The following is a 20,726-nucleotide window of genomic DNA, read 5'->3' on the forward strand; positions in this document are numbered from 1 at the left end:
CAAGTTAGCAAAACTCACTTTATTAGCTTTAACATAACCTGTGACACAATGTGACATTAAAATGGCAGACCGCACAAAACAAGAGAGTGATATATCACGGAAAACAGAGAGTAAACATAGATCATGTGCTGAGCCAAAGACAATCTTGCACAGAACCTTCACTTGCACGTAGCACTACATCATACACACATACACTGTACACTAGCTTGCATACACTTCACTACTTCCCCCCCCCCTCCCCCCCTCAGTGTCACCGATACTTTTTGTTGAACACTATGATTGATTTGGATTGGGTGACAACAGATCGCGTATTGATGGTTTTGTAGTGGTGGGCTCTAATAACCATTGTGGCTGCTCCACAGTGTGTGTTGGATGGCAGTTGCGCTTGTCGTGCCTGTGGTGGATGCAGCTGGCTTATGATCTGTGGTGGTTATATGGAAGGCTGGCTTGTGTCCATTGACATTTATAGCCGTCAGTGTGCCCATTATGTCAATGGCGAATGTTTCGTCATGCCTGTTAACTACATGGTATGGTCCATCGTAGGGTGGTTGCAGCACCTAGCACACCGTTCATGTTGGATAAAACCATAGTGACAGTCACTTAACTTGTTGAACACAGAACGTGCAGCGCTTCGGCTGAACGCCTGGAGCCACTGGTCAGAGCCGTCATATCTTGTACGCAAGTTGTCCGCAAACTCTTATTGTCAACACATTCATTTTGTACACTAGGAAGATGGATAGGCTGTGAACGTATGTAGACCTAAGAGAATGATAGGTAGCGTCTCTGTCCCCTATTGCAAATCATGGCAATGCAACGAAGCTTTGAGCTGATGGTGTACATGCTCAACTAATCTGTTTGCCGATAGATGGTATGCTATAGTCCTCATTCACTTCATGCCAAGTAAGAGTGATGCTTCAAACATACAGGATTCAAATAGTCTCCGTGATCTGCAGGGGTATGCTGAATGGGCAATCCACCCATGAAATAATGCGGCCGTGACAGTTTCAGTGGTTATATCGATTATCGGAAATACTTCAGGCCAGCTTGTATAGTTTATATCTGTGAGGCAATAAGTGTATTCTTCCGATAGGGTAGAGGTCACATGAGATCTATATGGAAGTGTTTAAGTCATAGATTTGGAAGGAGGAAGCTTCCCAGTGTTTTCCTGACATGTCTGCTAATTTTATTGCATTGACAGGCCATGCATTGTCATGCAAATTGTTTTCAATCCCTGTCCATATGCGGTTAGATGAATGCTTACTTCTCCTTGTTTGTTGTGGTTCTAACCCCTGGGTGTGACATGTTGTGCAGCAAGGTAATGGCCTGTTGGTGGAACCTGGCAGTCACTAATAGTTATGTTCTATTATTGGCAACATCAGAATATAGCTGGAGAGCTGACGGCGATGCTTCATGTGGCGGAGTTGCATGCTTGATGGTTGCATCAACAAATCGTGTAATATATTGTCAGATTGTTTTGCTGATGTGACAGATTGATGGTAGTAAATTGACCATGGAATCAAGACATCGAAGCTATCGTGGCGAATCTTTCTGTGGACGCTGTCAAGAGGCATATATTAGTGACTTTTGATCCATCACCAAAATAAACTGCTCTCCTTCAAACATGTGTAGGAACTTTTTGATGGATGCATAGGCAGCATACAGCTCACAGTTGTGTGTTGACCAGTTTTGCTGCGAGGGTTGCCAGAGTCCATTCATGTGTCATTGTAGTGCAGCACAGATTGTAGAGGCAGATGCATCAGCCATCAGTGCAAGGTGCATTTGCAGTTCTGGTTGCACCAAAAGTGCTGCTTCAGTGATGGCAGTCTTTAAACCTGAAAATGACATTTCAGCTTCTGGATTCCACTGAAGTTTATCCTTTGGTCTTGATTTGCATTGTATGAATTTGTTCAGTGGCCAGCTAGGAGAGCGTAGTTATAGGCAAAATGATGATAAAAGTTCGTGACACTGAGGAAGTGAAGCGTCGTAATTCCTTGATTGTTGTAAGTAGTGGTAAACTAATTATTGCTTATGACTTTTCTTCTGATGGCTGAATTCCATGAGCATTATTGGCATAGCTAAGAATTGAACTTCTGCTGCTCCAAAGATGCATTTGGGCAGATTAATAATGAGGCCATCCACATTTAAGTGGACAAAGAGTTTTAGGTGCGACAGATGCACAGCTTGTGAGCATTATGTGCCCCAAACATCGTTTGTATGTATATAGCGATAATGCAAGTCACATGTAACCTTGTACATAAATCTTTGGTGCATATGATCGGGGAATCTCCCCATCACAACCCCTTCAGGTTTAGTGGTAAGTTGGCCTGTCAGAAACTGAACAAAGCTGAAGCATGAAAATAGGAAGAAGTTGTACTGAACTGTGGAAAAAAAAAGTGAAATAGAAACAGTGTACAGTATAAATTTAATATGTGCAATATTGAGTGATGTTAATGTTTATCATGTTTTGGTAGTGTGGTCATCATGCTAGATTGCAAAGGGGGAGATCTGGGTTCAAATCTCCCTCATGCCCCATATTTTTATTTTATTTATTTTTTCTCAAAGTTATGGAATGTCCATCTGGTCATTGATGTGTTTGTTCGCTGTATCCAGATTGTGTCATGGTATAATGTCCATTTGCAAGAGCGACATGTAATGAAGGGATCTCCAGATGTACTTACCTCCTATTTGTTCTACACAGGTACCACATGTTATGCCTCTTGTATTCTATTTTGGAAATTTTGTCTCTTGAATTCATTCTGTATAACATTGTTCACACCCACTTATTTGTTGTTTTCATTTCTGTGAGAGCACTATGCGGCATCTCGTCTGCTCTCACTATTCATCACGATATGAGTCATGTGGTGAGAATGTATTATCTTCGAAAGTAAATGTGATGAACAGTGAGAGCAGGCAAGATGATGCATAGACCTCTCACAGAAATGTAAACAACAAAGAAGTGGGCGTGAACTATGTTGCAAAGAATGAATTCAAGATTCAAAACTTCCAAAATTGAACACAAGAGGCATAACATGTGGTACGTGGATAGAACTTGGACCATTCACTGTTTCTATTTTGCTTCTTTTTTCCACAGTTCAGTCTTCCTACTTTCTACTTTTATGCTTGATCTGTGTTCAATTTTTGATGGGCTGTACAATGGGCCAGCTTACCACTAAATCTAAGGGGAGTGCGATGGGGAGCTTCCCTTGTGAGCAGCGCTACATAGCCCAAAAGGCACGCAGGTGAACTCGAACAACCCCAAAGGCATGCATATACCTGTCTTGGGAAAGTCGTTTGGTGCCACAGGTATCTGGTGAAAAGCTCTAACAAAGTCAAACATAGAGATTATGTTCTTAACACTGACGTTGGATGTGAAATTCTCAATGTGTGTTATAGGATACCGGTCTGAAATCTGTCTTGCATTTAGCAGTCGATAGTCTCCACAAGCAATGTAGTCCATTGTTTTTATTCTGTATCGCATAGAGGGGAGATGCCCAACTACTATTTGATGAACGGCAGATCCCCTGTTCTAGCATGGATGTGCATTACTATGTAACCGCTTTCAGTTTCTGCAACATTAAATGATTTGGTACTGGGCGTAGTCAAAATGTAATGCACTGTGGGGCACTGCACAGGAGCCAGTATGAAAGCTTGACACATGATCTTGGGGGAACTGTTTCAAAAGTTTGATAAACTGAGAATCTCAAGTTATCACCTGGATGCCAGCATCATCCACATGAGTTACTAGTCCTGTACTAGTTAAGATAGAGCTAGTGTCAAGCAGTTGTCGATGGCAGAAGTCATGCATGACTCAATAAAATGATAGAAAACCTGCTCCTAGTATGGTACGTGTGATGTCTGCACAACAAACTACCACCCAAGCCTGCATTGTAAGCCTAGGTTTAATTCAGTCATATGTAACTGTTGTAGAGCCATTGGCACCACATTTATGAGGTGATGGATGGATAGACCAACACATCTGCACTTGTATTTATTAGCAATTGTAATTTCTTACCTTGGTTTGTGATAAACAATTGACAGCTGCCATTTATAGTGTTAGTGGTCATCATCACTGAGTTTCTGTTGTGTTTCACTGCTCACAAGGTGGGCTACACCTACGTGCATCATACCCAAATTGGTGATGTTACCAACATACTTTTGTAGCCAAAGGTGCAAGTGATTGTGATCAGATTGGCAACTATTGTTCGGAGTTTGCATGGCAGCTACTTGTGTGGTAAGTTTGGTGATCTGAGCTTGTAGCACAGCGTAGTTGCTGTCTGGCTGCAGATGTGGGCTAACTGTTGCAACACACACAGATGATACATTTCAGATAGTTGGTCAGTGGTTTGTGCTAGTGCATGTAGATCACCGGTACACATGATTAAAATCTTTTGCGCGTCAGGTGGCTTGGCGTGATAGCCAAATACTTTGCAGAATGTCATTGCTTACTGTGTTGCTTCCCAACGAATGTAATCAGTGCAGCAGTTGCAATGGAGTGCAGTCACTGAACTCTTCAGTCACGGTTGTTTTTCCAGTCTCTTCACCTAAGGCATAAAAAGGTCTGTGGTTAGAACATTCTTAATCACTGGATATCTGTCCACGTTCGATGGTGGTGATAGAATATTCTGCACTTCCAATGCTATTTCTTCACTGAGTGCTGTCACAGCATAACTGTATTTTGTATGCTCTGCAGAAACAAATTAGCTTTACAACTGTGCGAACCATAGCATAGGGCTTTGCTGCCAGAGTGATGGTAATTTTCCTAGGACGCTGTTTATCATCACACTAGAAGGTGTATCTACAGCTGACACAGGATTTGATCTACCATCGTAGTAATACTGCAGAATCAGTAGACTACAGACGTGCTGTCATGGAGTGCAGAAGATGCTTGATGCAGTTAATGTGGCTGCACTTAGTGCGACACAGTGCATTACAGAGTGCAAATGGATGTAGAATTTAACCCCTGAGTTAACCAACTGTTTTGGGTTAACAAAACTCACTTTTATTTGCTTTAAAATAACCCGTAACGCAAGATGATGATGATGATAAAGAGACAGAGAGAACAAAACAGTAGAATGATATATCACGAGAAACAAAGAGTAAACATAGAATAGCCTGAGCCAAAGATGATCTTGCATGGAACCTTCACTTGCACGTAGCATTACACACACACTGTACATTAGCTTGAGTACATTTCAAACCAAATTAATTTGACATTGTGAGAATAATTTTAATTCTTGGTATGGCACGTATTTTAAGCATATTTGATTTCGATGGCTGTTTTATGCCAGTCATGTTGTTGTCATGGGTCAAAACAGATACTTTTCAGAATACCTTATAAATCATTTGGTGCCCATAGGATTAGTACTAACGACAAATGAGAAATGGAGAGCTGCATCAGAGACAGTAAGGAAATGAATAGAGGGGCAATAAGTGTATACAGTGCTTATAAACACACATATTTAATGAGAACTTTATGATCACCCTCCTTATGTAACATTTTGAGCAGAAGACCTAACAGTGCAGCCATTCCATCTGAACTACATCAGTTTTTCAGTGGGTAAGGTGATACATTGGTTGGGACAATGTACTAGAAGGATTCAAAAACCTTACCATTCACATATGTAGGTTTTTCGTAGTTTCCCTAAAATACTGATGTATTCTGGGATATGTCTTTTGAGGCAGTTCATGACCAGTTTTCCATCCTATCCTTACTCAGTCCAAAGTAGTGTTCAGTCTTTTACTACAGGGCATTGAAATACAGTATTACATCCTTCCTTTTGTGTATGAGATTGTGATGTGTAGGTGCTTCAGAAAGTCGTTCAGTTGTCAGATACATTATTATGATTAGAGGACAGATTTTTCGAAGTGTGTTGCACATTATGGCCTCTGAATGAACAGGTTCTCTATGTAGAGAGCAAAGTATGCTTAATGTTGCGGCATTATTTAAGGGAACTTCTTAGCTGCCAAGTTGCTTTCGTTCAACTGCAGATGCTTTCTTAATATCAGAGTTAAAATTTATGGAGATCTGGTTGTTTATGTTTGTTCCAGTAGTTGTGGAGAACCAATAAATTGCGGCACAGTGCAAGTGCCATGGGATTATGATATTATTACATTCACAGAATTGTGTGTGATGAGATAATTTCTGGAGGTTGATTTGCATTTTATGTTGAGTATTTGATGTATAGAACCCTTTTTCTCCACTATTTAGTTAAACTTCCTAACCTCAAAAATTGCTCGCAAGAAAAAAATTTTTGTTTGAGGAAGAGGTTGTCTTCCATGTAAATAAGTACTTGAAAAAAATTTGTTTTCTGGCAGTATTAAAATAATGCTATTTCACCGGACGTTTGCCTCCCGAAATTTCTTGTTGGTTTTGATTGTAGCTCATCCCACTATTATTCTGCGTGCTACACAAAAGACTAAAACTGGTGCCTTGGTATACATTAACTACGTTGTGGGATATTACAAAAGAGGCATTATAGCAGAATTATGATCACTTGGAATCAAGTAGTCATTGTAGTGTGAACATTTTACACACGCACACACCAGCTTCTGCCAAAGTATTTTTTTGTCCTTTATTTATAATTAGAAGGATTTTTAAATAAAATGAATAATCAAAATGATCATAAATGAAATCATTATTGATTTTATTTTATATATGATGCAACTGTTTAAGACCAATTGAAAGGAGCTAAAATTAATATTGTGTTTTAACACAGTTAAGTAATAGTAAATCCATTTGTTACAGGAAATCTAAATATTAATACAGTACTATTGTCATTAAAGTCATAACTGTTTTTTAAGTTACCCCTACCTTCTACCTTCTTCCTAAAATTCACAAACCCAATCATCCTGGCCGCCCCATTGTAGCTGGCTACCAAGCCCCCACAGAACGTATCTCTGCCTACGTAGATCAACACCTTCAACCCATTACATGCACCAACCACTTTCTCGAACGCCTGGAATCCTTACCCAATCTGTTACCCCCCGAAACAATCCTTGTAACCATTGATGCCACTTCCTTATACACAAATATTCCGCACGTCCAGGGCCTCGCTGCGATGGAGCATTTCCTTTCACGCCGATCACCTGCCACCCTACCTAAAACCTCTTTCCTCATTACCTTAGCCAGCTGCATCCTGACCCACAACTTCTTCACTTTTGAAGGCCAGACATACCAACAATTGAAAGGGAACAGCCATGGGTACCAGGATGGCCCCCTCGTACGCCAACCTATTCATGGGTCGCCTAGAGGAAGCCTTCTTGGTTACCCAGGCCTGCCAACCCAAAGTTTGGTACAGATTTATTGATGACATCTTCATCATCTGGACTCACAGTGAATAAGAACTCCAGAATTTCCTCTCCAACCTCAACTCCTTTGGTTCCATCAGATTCACCTGGTCCTACTCCAAATCCCACGCCACTTTCCTTGACGTTGACCTCCATCTGTCCAATGGCCAGCTTCACACGTCCGTCCACATCAAACCCACCAACAAGCAACAGTACCTCCATTATGACAGCTGCCACCCATTCCACATCAAACAGTCCCTTCCCTACAGCCTAGGTCTTCATGGCAAACGAATCTGCTCCAGTCCAGAATCCCTGAAACATTACACCAACAACCTGACAACAGCTTTCGCATCCCGCAACTACCCTCCCGACCTGGTACAGAAGCAAATAACCAGAGCCACTTCCTCATCCCCTCAAACCCAGAACCTCCCACAGAAGAACCACAAAAGTGCCCCACTTGTGACAGGATACTTTCCGGGACTGGACCAGACTCTGAATGTGGCTCTCCAGCAGGGATACGACTTCCTCAAATCCTGCCCTGAAATGAGATCCATCCTTCATGAAATCCTCCCCACTCCACCAAGAGTGTCTTTCTGCCGTCCACCTAACCTTCGTAACCTGTTAGTTCATCACTATGAAATCCCCAAACCACCTTCCCTACCCTCTGGCTCCTATCCTTGTAACCGCTCCCGGTGTAAAACCTGTCCCATGCACCCTCCCACCACCACCTACTCCAGTCCTGTAACCCGGAAGGTGTACACGATCAAAGGCAGAGCCACGTGTGAAAGCACCCACGTGATTTACCAACTGACCTGCCTACACTGCGATGCATTCTGTGTGGGAATGACCAGCAACAAACTGTCCATTCGCATGAATGGACACAGGCAGACAGTGTTTGTTGGTAATGAGGATCACCTTGTGGCTAAACATGTGTTGGTGCACGCCAGCACATCTTGGCACAGTGTTACAGCGTCCGGGTTATCTGGATACTTCCCACCAACACCAACCTATCCGAACTCCGGAGATGTGAACTTGCTCTTCAATATATCCTCTCTTCCCGTTACCCACCAGGCCTCAATCTCCGCTAATTTCAAGTTGCCGCCACTCATACCTCACCTGTCATTCAACAACATCTTTGCCTCTGCACTTCCGCCTCAACTGACATCTCTGCCCAAACTCTTTGTCTTTAAATATGTCTGCTTGTGTCTGTATATGTGTGTGTGTGTGTGTGTGCGAGTGTATACCCGTCCTTTTTTCCCCCTAAGGTAAGTCTTTCCGCTCCCGGGATTGGGGTGACTCCTTGCCCTCTCCCTTAGGACCCGCATCCTTTCGTCTTTCCCTCTCCTTCCCTCTTTCCTGATGGGGCGGCGGTTTGTTGCGAAGGCTTGAGTTTTGTGTGTGTGTGTGTTTTTGTTTGTTTTTGTTTGTGTGTCTGTCGACCTGCCAGCACTTTTGTTCGGTGAGTCGCATCATCCACGGATGGTGTGACTTGCCGAGCGAGGGTGCTGGCGGGTCGATGGACACACGGGCAAGCACAAGCATACACGCGAAGTTCAGGCTTTCGCGGTGGACTGTTGCCTCATCGGAAGGGAGGGGGGGGGGGGGGGGATGTGGGTTTTGGGGGAGAGGGTGGGGAGTCGTTCCAGTCCCGGGAGCGGAAAGACTTGTCTGCTTGTGTCTGTGTATGTGCGGATGGATGTGTGTGTGTGTGTGTGTGTGTGTGTGTGTGTGTGTGTGTGTGTGTGTATACCTGTCCTTTTTTCCCCCTAAGGTAAGTCTTTCCGCTCCCGGGATTGGAATGACTCTTTACCCTCTCCCTTAAAACCCACATCCTTTAGTCTTTCCCTCTCCTTCCCTCTTTCCTGATGAGGCAACAGTTTGTTGCGAAAACTTGAATTTTGTGTGTATGTTTGTGTTTGTTTGTGTGTCTATCGACCTGCCAGCGCTTTAGTTCAGTAAGTCACATCATCTTTGTTTTTAGATATATTTTTCCCACGTGGAATGTTTCCCTCTGTTATATTATTTTAAGTTATTATTGTACATGAACAGATGCAAGTTGTTCATTAGAACTTTTTTAACGTGTTTATTTGATGGAACAGTTTATCTGTCGATCTGTTTTAGTTAGGCAGGCATTTCAGAACATCCAAGAAGCTATCAGAACTATTGAAATAATAGTACGTAGAGGTTACAGTATGTTGCCATATTCTACATTTTAACTGGTTGTATTGGATAAACTCAAATGCACATGCTAGTTCTTTCTAGAATATTGCTGAGGATGGAGTGTTTATATTGTTAAGGACTGTTGAAGTGAATATGTCTGTTAGTAAGAAAACCGTGAGTATATCAGAAGTTGGAGATGAAATTAAGTCTCAAAACTAATCACACATTGAAAAGTTGAAGTTACTGTTGAAAGATGGGATTGTTCATTACATAGGCTTCTGACTGATGATAATTTGATAGCAGTGGAATCTTTAATTTCTCATGAAGTGGTGTTGATGGGTGAGGAAATTTATGCATGTACTGTCGACATACTGGCAGAAAAAAATATTTGTTATTGACAGACAAATCATTCATGAAAAGGAAAGCTGTGTTGCAGAATCTTTCAAAGAAATTTGACATACTACCCTATCTGATGAATATGAATCAGAAGGGCAAAAAGAAGAGAGGCAGAATCTCTCTCTCTCTGTCTCTCTCTGGATTATAAAACAAAAGTTGTAAGTTTTGCAAAATCTCATCCTACGTGAAATCTATGAACACTGCAACTAAATAAATAAAAAGCTTCATCCAATTAAAAAAGGAATATATATCCAAATGGGAAGAAAAATAAAAAAAAAATCGGTTTGATAAGTATGCAATCATTGATTCCTGGTCTTAGGATCACTTTATGGAAGCTAAAGAAAGCGATCAACAAGTGACTACACAGAGTTTGCAGCAATAGGCCTTGGTGGCACCAGGGCAATTCACAGAGTTTGAATTGAAAGCCTCTGAAAGATGGGTCAACAAGTTCAAATGTAAGCATGGGATTCTTCAACAAAAGTGACAAAATTTATTTAAAAAAAGAAAAAAGAAACAGCAACTATAGAATGACTGCAATGTCTTTCGCGACGGAGTCCTTGCATAAAAAGCCAACAAAGGGAATGCCACAGTTATCCTCAATGCTACCGATTATAAGAAAATGGTCATATTATTGGAAGATGCCACGTACCATATTCTTAAACGGGATCCCACAGCAGCACTTAGTAGGAAGAAAGGGATGCTATTGATGAACTCTGGCCTCCCAGAAGAACTAGTCAAGAATCTACAACCGAGAGCACAAAGGCCACCCAGGTTATATGGTCTACCCAAAGTCCATAAGGATGGGGTTCCGTTGAGACTTATTGTTCGTGCTATTGGGTCTCCTACATATCGGTTGGCAAATACTTAACCAAATTATTAGCTCCTATAGTCGGCCACTGTAGCCATCATATTAATAACTCAAAAATGTTTGTCGACATTATAAAGCAGATGAGGATAGGTCCAAATGACATCATGATCAGCCTAGATGTGGTCTCTTTGTTTACAAAGGTTCTGGTGGAAGATACGTTAAAACTGTTGGCTGCTCTATTCTCTCCTGAAATACTGAAATTATTTTGACACATTTTGACGACCACCTATTTTGTATGGTGGAAAATATTGTGAAATGACTGACGGAACAGCCATGGGTTCGCCACTGTCACCAGCCATAGCTAACTTCTTCATGGAGGATTTCGAAGAACGAGCATTGAACAGTGCTCCCTTACGTCCATTCTGCTTCTTTAGTTATGTTGACGATACATTTTTAATCTGGTGACATGGCAATGAGGCACTGCATCAGTTTGTTGATCATTTGAATGGTATACATCAGAACATAAGATTTACAGTGGAGGTGGAGAAGGATGGAAAGTTACCCTTCTTAGATGTGCTGGTGGAGCGAAAATCAGATGGACGTCTCGGACATTCTGTGTACAGAAAACCGACGCATACAGATTTATATCTAAACACGCGTAGTTTTCACCACCCAGTTCAGAAGAGAGCTATGCTGAATACCTTGGTACACAGAGCAAGGACTATTTTGGACAAGGATCATCTCGGCTCCAAGATTAACCATCTGATGACGGTATTCATAAAAAATGGATATTCCGATCGTGATATCAGATCTACTCTGGCGAAGAAACCAAGGAAGGACGCTGTTCGAACAGATGAAGAGGACCAACACATCGCGCGGCTACCATTCTGTGGTGCAACGACCAGGAAGATCGGCAGAGTCCTGAGCCGGCAGGCAGTCGGACCAGTCTTGCGGCCACCCAGGAAGATTAAGGAAATGCTGCGACCCATGAAAGATAATCTTGACCTGAGAGTACCGGGAATTTACAGCATTCCTTGAGTGTGGGAAAAATTATGTCGGCCAGTCTATAGAAACTGTTGCCGATCACTGTGTGGAACATCAGCGTCACCTGAAATACAGGTACCTAGAAAAATCAGCGGTGGCTGAATACAGTTTGTTAAATAAACATAAGATTTTATTCGATGAAACAAGACTACTTGCTCACGCTTCAAACTATTGGGACTCTGTCATCAGGGAAGCAGTTGAAATTAGACTCTGTGAAAATAATTTCAATAGAAACTCCGGTTATGCACTCAGCAATGCATGGAAGCACGCAATTGACAAAGAAAGAGCGCAGAGGGAGACTTCTTACATTCCTCGCAGTTCTCCACCTGTTGCGATGGATGGCGCTGCAAGCAACGTTGGATAAAGTGCGCAAACAAAATCTATGGCTATAGAGGCCGCCACCTCAGTATGCGCCGGTTTCACCGTGACTTCATCCAGCCAATGAGAAGCCGTCCACTGCTTATAAAAGCGGAAGCCTCAGCGGTCGACGACAGTCAGTTTTACTCCTGACGAAGATGACGGAGGTAATCGTCGAAAGCTTGGGATTTTATCCAAATTTGACGCGGCAAGTAAACAGAACTTTTTATGCAGCAACTATAGAAGAAAACTTGACATCTGCAGAGATTTTTCTCTAATTCTGTTTGAGAAATTACTACCCAAGGTACCTGTTCATCTCCAAGAAGTATCTGGTAAATTTGGCCCTTGAGTTCAGCGAACAATAAACAAATATTCTCAAAAATATACAAATGTTGTAATAACATCATCAAAATCTGGAAAGCCAACAAGATTGTATATTAGCTTCCTTAGTATTTGGCTGATGCTTCATGTAGGAAGAGAAAAGTTTCTGTTGGCTATTGACTCTTGGAGTGGCCAGACAAAGGCTGAATTACATGATGTTTCAAGATGAGGAAAAGTCACCAAGTTGCACAGTTGAAGTAATTGTCAGTGGCAGTAGAATTCACCAAGACCCATGTACTTTAAGATGTTATTTTATTTTATTGTGAAGGCCATCATTATTTGGATAGATGTGTGTGGGGCCTGAAGATGGCATAATGAAATGCCTAAACTGGTTGCCTTCACAATAAACTAAAATAATATCTTAAAGTAAATGGCTGTTGGTGAATTCTACTGACATTGTCAACTACTTGGAAATGATTCTCTTTATCATGTGAAAACATGTGCCTTGCTTCTTAGAATGTGAAACTTTAGTAAAACCAATTTCTCAAAAATCTGGACTTTGGCACCGCTTTCAACAAAGAAGGAACCAGTAATCCTAACTGTCCTTTTAAATTATTGGATTTCTTGTGACTGAGAGCTTTTCGTTTTGAATTATAATTTTGAAATTTTGACCTCATCAAAGGCTTTGTTTACTCCTAATACAGAAAACAATTTTTTCTTTTGTTTTACTTTAATAGTTGTCTCAGATGTTAAACTCAGTTGCATTAATCAAATTATTTAGATCCAAATTTATCTGCTTTGGTTCAATCATTTTTGAATGATGAAATTTGCCCTTCTTGTTCTGTCTCTTGTTTTTCATTGGTATGGACTCCTAAATACATTTACTTTTATTGAAACATTTATTTATTGCTGCAGCTGACTAGTGTAAGTGGAAGAACTAGCAATTTTTTGAGACCGCTAGCTTTTCTAAGTGTTGGTTGACGTGATCAGTTGCAGCATTGGTGGGTATATATTCTTTGACACAAATGTCAAAATGAATATTAGTGTTAATCATAGTTGTTAGTGTAGTATTTATAAGTAGTTTCCAATGTTTATTTCTCTATGTTGGTGTATACTTTCACTTGTCCCACATACCTGAAGATTCTCCTACTAGTTTAACCACAACAATGTTAATAAGGTAGAGTCATGTTGTATATTTGTACATAGTGAAGATAAGCCAGTCATTCCTTTCACTGAATATTTCGGTCTGCTTATTTTTATAGGGTTTAGCGTTTACCTTAGCTGAAAGACAGCGCTTAGGAATTCATGGGCTGATGCCTCCAAGATTCAAAACACAGGAAGAGCAGTTAGAACTCTGTAAAGTTAGTGTAGAACGATACCAGGAAGATCTGAACAAGTACTTGTACCTCATTGAACTGCAGGTGAGAAAATGTTGTAAAATAATTCTTTAAGATAGAATGAGAATCTTTATGTACAGTTAACATTATTGTGTTATAATGTGTAAGTATCATTTGCTATGGATTTGTACGTAGAAGAAATAACTATTTACTTTTTAATTTAAAAGTTCTGTGCACATCAGAAAGAAAACAAACTTGATTTGCATTCTTTTTGCAATATAAAGTTAAATAACAGAATTAGCATTTTGTGAATTTTCAGTGCAAAAGACCATTATAAACATTATGAGACAAAGAAAGAGTGACTGTTTACCTGTCACTGAGTCAGTAATGGCTAGTTGTGTGTGAACAGTAATGTAGGTAAAATAAGATGTCTAATCTTGAGCATTTGCAGTTATCTGTCCCATTGTCTACAAAAGCCAATCCTTCTCATTAGACAGCATTAGCATAAATGACTCATTGTGTTTCAAAGCACTGTTTATTTACAAATGTATGACGTACAAAAACAGGTGATACACGAAAAGATAGATACTCTTACAAATTTTCTGGTTCAGTTTACAAACATTTTGTGCATATGCCCTTGGTCACCCAGAACACGTCCAAGCTGTAACCCAGTTCCATCAGTACATTCACTAACACCTTTGTGTCATTGTCTGCCACAGCAACAGTGATGGGTTCATGCAGTTCTTGCAGTGTTGTTTGCATTAAGGATTCACAAACTTTGTCCTAAGCATAACTCTACAGTAAGAAATCATATGGCTTGAGATCTGACCCCACGAGGGGTGAGAGCACCCTGTCCAGCAATGTAGCAATTGTCTGTTGAGAAAGGCAGAGGCGATAGTGAGATGGATTCTGTCCTGTTGAAATATGACTGTTGAGGAGTCAGTAGTTAGTTGTGGCAACAAGAGTAACTACAACATTTCTGGGTACGTGGAACCTGTCACCATCTGCTTGATGAAGAAAAATGGGCCATACATCTGTGTCTCGGGTATGACATGGAAGACATTAACTTCTGGTGAATCTCTATCCAACTCCACATGGACATGTGGCTAGTCAATACCCTGCACTTCACATCGTGATGATTCACATTTCCCGACAGACGGAAAGTTTCTTTGTCACTGAATATCATCATCATCATCATCATTTTCTTCTTCTTCTTCTTCTTCTTCTTCTTCTTCTATAGGTTGCAGCATTCAGGTACAAAACCCCAGTCGGTGGGCATAATCCTCTGGAGCCACGTGTTGTAACAGTTGCAAACAGTAAGGCTTGAAATGCAAACACTGCTGCAAAATGTTCCACACTGTTCTCTGTGGAATGCCCAGTTCACGGCTTGCATGAATAATTGAAGTTTGTGGGCTGTGTCAAAGCACTGTGTTGTGCACCTCTGTGTCGTGTGCTGTAGGATTTCCTCCGTAACACGTGGTCACGCGATGCCTTTCCTTTTAAACAGGCCACCAGTATCACAAATCTGGTGAAAACCAGTGCACAATGTTCTGGTTACTAGGTGCAGTATACCTGTACTTGTGTATGAATGCACACTGAATATTCATATCCAATGGACATTTTGCATATCCTAACACACAAAAGTTCTTCTCCAGCATTGCTGCCATCTTATAGAGTGCTGTTACAGGCTGCCATCTGGGAAGCATGTGAGCCAGGAGGCAAACTTTTTGAACTTGGTGAGTGTGTATATCTTTTCATGTGTCACTAACCTTTGTATATCAATAAACAGTGCTATGAAACCCAATTAATCATTTAGACTAACCCTGATATTGATCTTGAAATGGATTAAGTGATGTCTCCTTTCATATACCATCTATACAGTTTGTATTTTCTTTTTACTTTTATTTAACTGCCCTTGTCTCAGAGTCAAGGGACCACCAGTTTTCAGTTTGTTGCAATATTTCGTGGGTCAAGAACAATCAGAATGTAATAACTCATGTTTTTGTCACCTAGTTTACTGAATTTATATATAGAATTCGGATTTAGCCCATAAACTTTATTGCGCACATCTCTGCAGTCAGTTACTATTTCTGTTTGCAGAATGTCAGAATGGTATTGGTATATTGCTTCATGGAATGACTGAAAAAGATCTGTGGTTGAAACAGCTTGGTGTGATAGGATTTAAACAGTGTGCTGTGATAGCATTTTCCACTCTAAGAGATGTAAGCATTACTTAATGCATTGAAAGCATTTATGAGAATAAAGAGTAAAAACAGTGGTCCTCTGTCTATTGAGCTGCAAAGGTGGTGATTTGTTTTTATTTTCTTGGACAAGGGCGAACAAGATAGATGCAAGCTGTGTGGCGTGTATCAGTCCATCTATTGTTCATTTGTATGACCACGCAGTATCACACATTTTTGTGCATATTGTAATAACCTGATTGGTCTTTCCTGCGTTGTTTCTGTAGTGAAATGGGAGGGGGGGGGGGAGATTGCGTCAATAGATCAAAATTATTTGACAGTTGACATGTCACTTACCGGTGCAGTGTTACTACATCAGTTGCTGGCTACTGCTCGGTCACAGGTGAAACCCAAGCACGGCAGGTCGCTTCACAAATGCTGTTAATGTGTAATGTGGAGCAATGTTGGAAGTAGCCACTGCAAGGTATGACAGAAATGCAAGGTACTCTGTTCACAGCTGATTTTAAGCGACCAGTGACTGAACTGCAGCAGACATGTTTCGTAGCCCTGAGTTTAAACTAGCATCCTAACATAACCACAACCTGGTGATCTGCAATGTATCTGGGAAAACGGTGATCCACATTCTGCGACAGAACTAAAATCACGATCATTTTGTTCATGGTAATTAAAGCTTACCTCTATGAAGAAACTCGAAGCAGAAAAATTTCAGTTTCTGCAACAAATGCAAGCTGTAATTTCTCATTATCATTGGTTACCTGAAACTACCCTCACAGTGGCTACATGAACTGCCACATTACCAACTGATGAGCAGTTCTGGTTGGCTTGATTGCAGATAATGGGCAACACAGGCAGATTCCAAACTAAAACAGAATGGTCTGATGAGATTCAAACCTACAACCTTCAACATTTGAGTCTACACTGTATGAGATAGTTATGACTCTGGTGACATATATGCAATGATGAATTGCAGCCTTCCAAAATTCTGCTTCACGCAATGCTGTGCGAAGCTTTCTAATGTAAGCAGATCTCTGTGATTATAATAACTGTATGTATGATGCTGAACCATGTCTTGTCAGAAAGGATTCAGTAGCATTTGGTTAGTGCTATGTATTAAATTTGTGTATTTCGTTAGCATCGTTTTGTGTGTGTGTGTGTGTGTGTGTGTGTGTGTGTGTGTGTGTGTGTGTGTGTGTGTGTTCTTTCATTTTGTTTTTAATATGGTTATCATCATGTGCCCCCCCCCCCCCCCCCCCCCATGAACCATGGACCTTGCCGTTGGTGGGGAGGCTTGCGTGCCTCAGCGATACAGATGGCCGTACCGTAGGTGCAACCACAACGGAGGGGTATCTGTTGAGAGGCCAGACAAACATGTAGTTCCTGAAGAGGGGCAGCAGCCTTTTCAGTAGTTGCAGGGGCAACAGTCTGGATGATTGACTGATCTGGCCTTGTAACATTAACCAAAACGGCCTTGCTGTGCTGGTACTGCGAACGGCTGAAAGCAAGGGGAAACTACGGCCGTAAATTTTCCGAGGACATGCAGCTTTACTGTATGATAAAATGATGATGGCGTCCTCTTAGGTAAAATATTCCGGAGGTAAAATAGTCCCCCATTCGGATCTCTGGGCGGAGACTACTCAAGAGGACGTCGTTATCAGGAGAAAGAAAACTGGCGTTCTACGGATCGGAGCGTGGAATGTCAGATCCCTTAATCGGGCAGGTAGGTTAGAAAATTTAAAAAGGGAAATGGATAGGTTAAAGTTAGATGTAGTGGGAATTAGTGAAGTTCGGTGGCAGGAGGAACAAGCCTTTTGGTCAGGTGATTACAGGGTTATAAATACAAAATCAAATACGGGTAATGCAGGAGTAGGTTTAATAATGAATAAAAAAATAGGAGTGAGGGTTAACTACTACAAACAGCATAGTGAACGCATTATTGTGGCCAAGATTGACACGAAGCCCACGCCTACTACAGTAGTACAAGTTTATATGCCAACTAGCTCAGCAGATGATGAAGAAATTGATGAAATGTATGATGAGATAAAAGAAATTATTCAGGTAGTGAAGGGAGATGAAAATTTGTCATGGGTGACTGGAATTCGTCAATAGGAAAAGGCAGAGAAGGAAACATAGTAGGTGAATATGGATTGGGGGAAAGAAATGAAAGAGGAAGCCACCTTGTAGAATTTTGCACAGAGCATAACTTTATCATAGCTAACACTTGGTTCAAGAATCATGAAAGAAGGTTGTATACCTGGAAGAATCCTGGAGATACTAAAAGGTATCAGATAGATTATATAATAGTAAGACAGAGATTTAGGAACCAGGTTCTAAATTGTAAGACATTTCCAGGGGCAGATGTGGATTCTGACCACAATCTATTGGTTATGAACTGCAGATTAAAACTGAAGAAACTGCAAAAAGGTGGGAATTTAAGGAGATGGGACCTGGATAAACTGAAAAAACCAGAGGTTGTAGAGAGTTTCAGGAAGAGCATAAGGGAACAATTGACAGGAATGGGGGAAAGAAATACAGTAGAAGAAGAATGGGTAGCTCTAAGGGATGAAGTAGTGAAGGCAGCAGAGGATCAAGTAGGTAAAAAGACAAGGGCTAATGGAAATCCTTGGGTAACAGAAGAAATATTGAATTTAATTGATGAAAGGAGAAAATATAAAAATGCAGTAAATGAAGCAGGCAAAAAGGAATACAAACTTCTCAAAAATGAGATTGACAGGAAGTGCAAAATGGCTAAGCAGGGATGGCTAGAGGACAAATGTAAGGATGTAGAGGCTTGTCTCACTGGGGGTAAGATAGGTACTGCCTACAGGAAAATTAGAGACCTTTGGAGAAAAGAGAACCACTTGTATGAATATCAAGAGCTCAGATGGCAACCCAGTTCTAAGCAAAGAAGGGAAGGCAGAAAGGTGGAAGGAGTATATAGAGGGTTTATACAAGGGCGATGTACTTGAGGAGAATATTATGGAAATGGAAGAAGATGTAGATGAAGATGAAATGGTAGATAAGATACTGCGTGAAGAGTTTGACAGAGCACTGAAAGACCTGAGTCGAAACAAGGCCCCGGGAGTAGACAACATTCCATTAGAACTACTGATGGCCTTGGGAGAACCAGTCATGACAAAACTCTACCATCTGGTGAGCAAGATGTATGAGAGTGGCGAAATACCCACAGACTTCAAGAAGAATATAATAATTCCAATCCCAAAGAAAGCAGGTGTTGACAGATGTGAAAATTACTGAACTATCAGTTTAATAAGTCACAGCTGCCAAATACTAACGCAAATTCTTTACAGATGAATGGAAAAACTGGTAGAAGCGGACCTCGGGGAAGATCAGTTTGGATTCCGTAGAAATGTTGGAACACGTGAGGCAATACTAACCATACGACTTATCTTAGAAGAAAGATTAAGAAAAGGCAAACCTACGTTTCTAGCATTTGTAGACTTAGAGAAAGCTTTTGACAATGTTAACTGGAATACTCTCTTTCAAATTCTGAAGGTGGCAGGGGTAAAATACAGGGAGCGTAAGGCTATTTACAATTTGTACAGAAACCAGATGGCAGTTATAACAGTCGAGGGGCATGAAAGGGAAGCAGTGGTTGGGAAAGGAGTGAGACAGGGTTGTAGCCTCTCCCCGATGTTATTCAATCTGTATATTGAGCAAGCAGTAAAGGAAATAAAAGAAAAATTCGGAGTAGATATTAAAATTCATGGAGAAGAAGTAAAAACTTTGAGGTTTGCCGATGACATTGTAATTCTGTCAGAGACAGCAAAGGACTTGGAAGAGCAGTTGAACGGAATGGACAGTGTCTTGGAAGGAGGATATAAGATGAACATCAACAAAAGCAAAACGAGGATAATGGAATGTAGTCAAATTAAATCGGGTGATGCTGAGGGGATTAGATTAGGAAATGAGACACTTAAAGTAGTAAAGGAGTTTTGCTATTTAGGGAGTAAAATAACTGATGATGGTCGAAGTAGAGAGGATATAAAAGGTAGAATGGCAATGGCAAGGAAATCGTTTCTGAAGAAGAGAAATTTGTTAACATCGAGTATAGATTTAAGTGTCAGGAAGTCGGTTCTGAAAGTATTTGTATGGAGTGTAGCCATGTATGAAAGTGAAACATGGACGATAACCAGTTTGGACAAGAAGAGAATAGAAGCTTTCGAAATGTGGTGCTATAGAAGAATGCTGAATATAAGGTGGGTAGATCACATAACTAATGAGGAGGTATTGAATAGGATTGGGGAGAAGAGAAGTTTGTGGCACAACTTGACTAGAAGAAGGGATCGGTTGGTAGGACATGTTTTGAGGCATCAAGGGATCACAAATTTAGCATTGGAGGGCAGCGTGGAGGGTAAAAATCGTAGAGGGAGACCAAGAGATGAATACACTAGGCAGATTCAGAAGGATGTAGGTTGCAGTAGGTACTGGGAGATGAAGAAGCTTGCACAGGATAGAGTAGCATGGAGAGCTGCATCAAACCAGTCTCAGGACTGAAGACCACAACAACAACAACATCATGTGTGATGAAATACGAAATAAAAAGGCCAGATTCAAAATTCTGGATCCAAAGATATCAAGAAAGAAAACTGGACAAGAAATTGGAGCTGAACTGACCAATTGGTGTTGCAGTTTGGCAATAGTGAGCAGTTTGGGCATAACGTTGAGCTCTCCGATTTCAGGAAACCAGCTCCAGTGTGTGAAGTATCAACTATCAAGTAATTTTAATCTCATTATAGTTAGCCTTACCTCCAGTAGTTCCAATAACGTGTGTTTGAAAGGTAAGGTAAATGATAA

General features: G+C 40.9%; 1 protein-coding gene across 4 annotated transcripts in view; it reads left to right on the forward strand.

Annotated features, from left to right (window-relative positions):
- LOC126237116 (NADP-dependent malic enzyme) overlaps positions 1-20,726 on the forward strand; it is an 81,846-nt gene that overhangs the window by 13,225 nt on the left and 47,895 nt on the right. For all 4 annotated transcript variants that reach the window (XM_049946931.1, XM_049946930.1, XM_049946929.1 and 1 more), the window contains exon 3: positions 13,636-13,794. In XM_049946931.1, the coding sequence (XP_049802888.1) occupies positions 13,636-13,794 (159 nt within the window). The remainder of the gene's footprint in view (positions 1-13,635; positions 13,795-20,726) is intronic.

Source organism: Schistocerca nitens, chromosome 2 (genome assembly GCF_023898315.1).
Source record: "Schistocerca nitens isolate TAMUIC-IGC-003100 chromosome 2, iqSchNite1.1, whole genome shotgun sequence".
In the NCBI taxonomy this organism is placed as follows: domain Eukaryota; kingdom Metazoa; phylum Arthropoda; class Insecta; order Orthoptera; family Acrididae; genus Schistocerca; species Schistocerca nitens.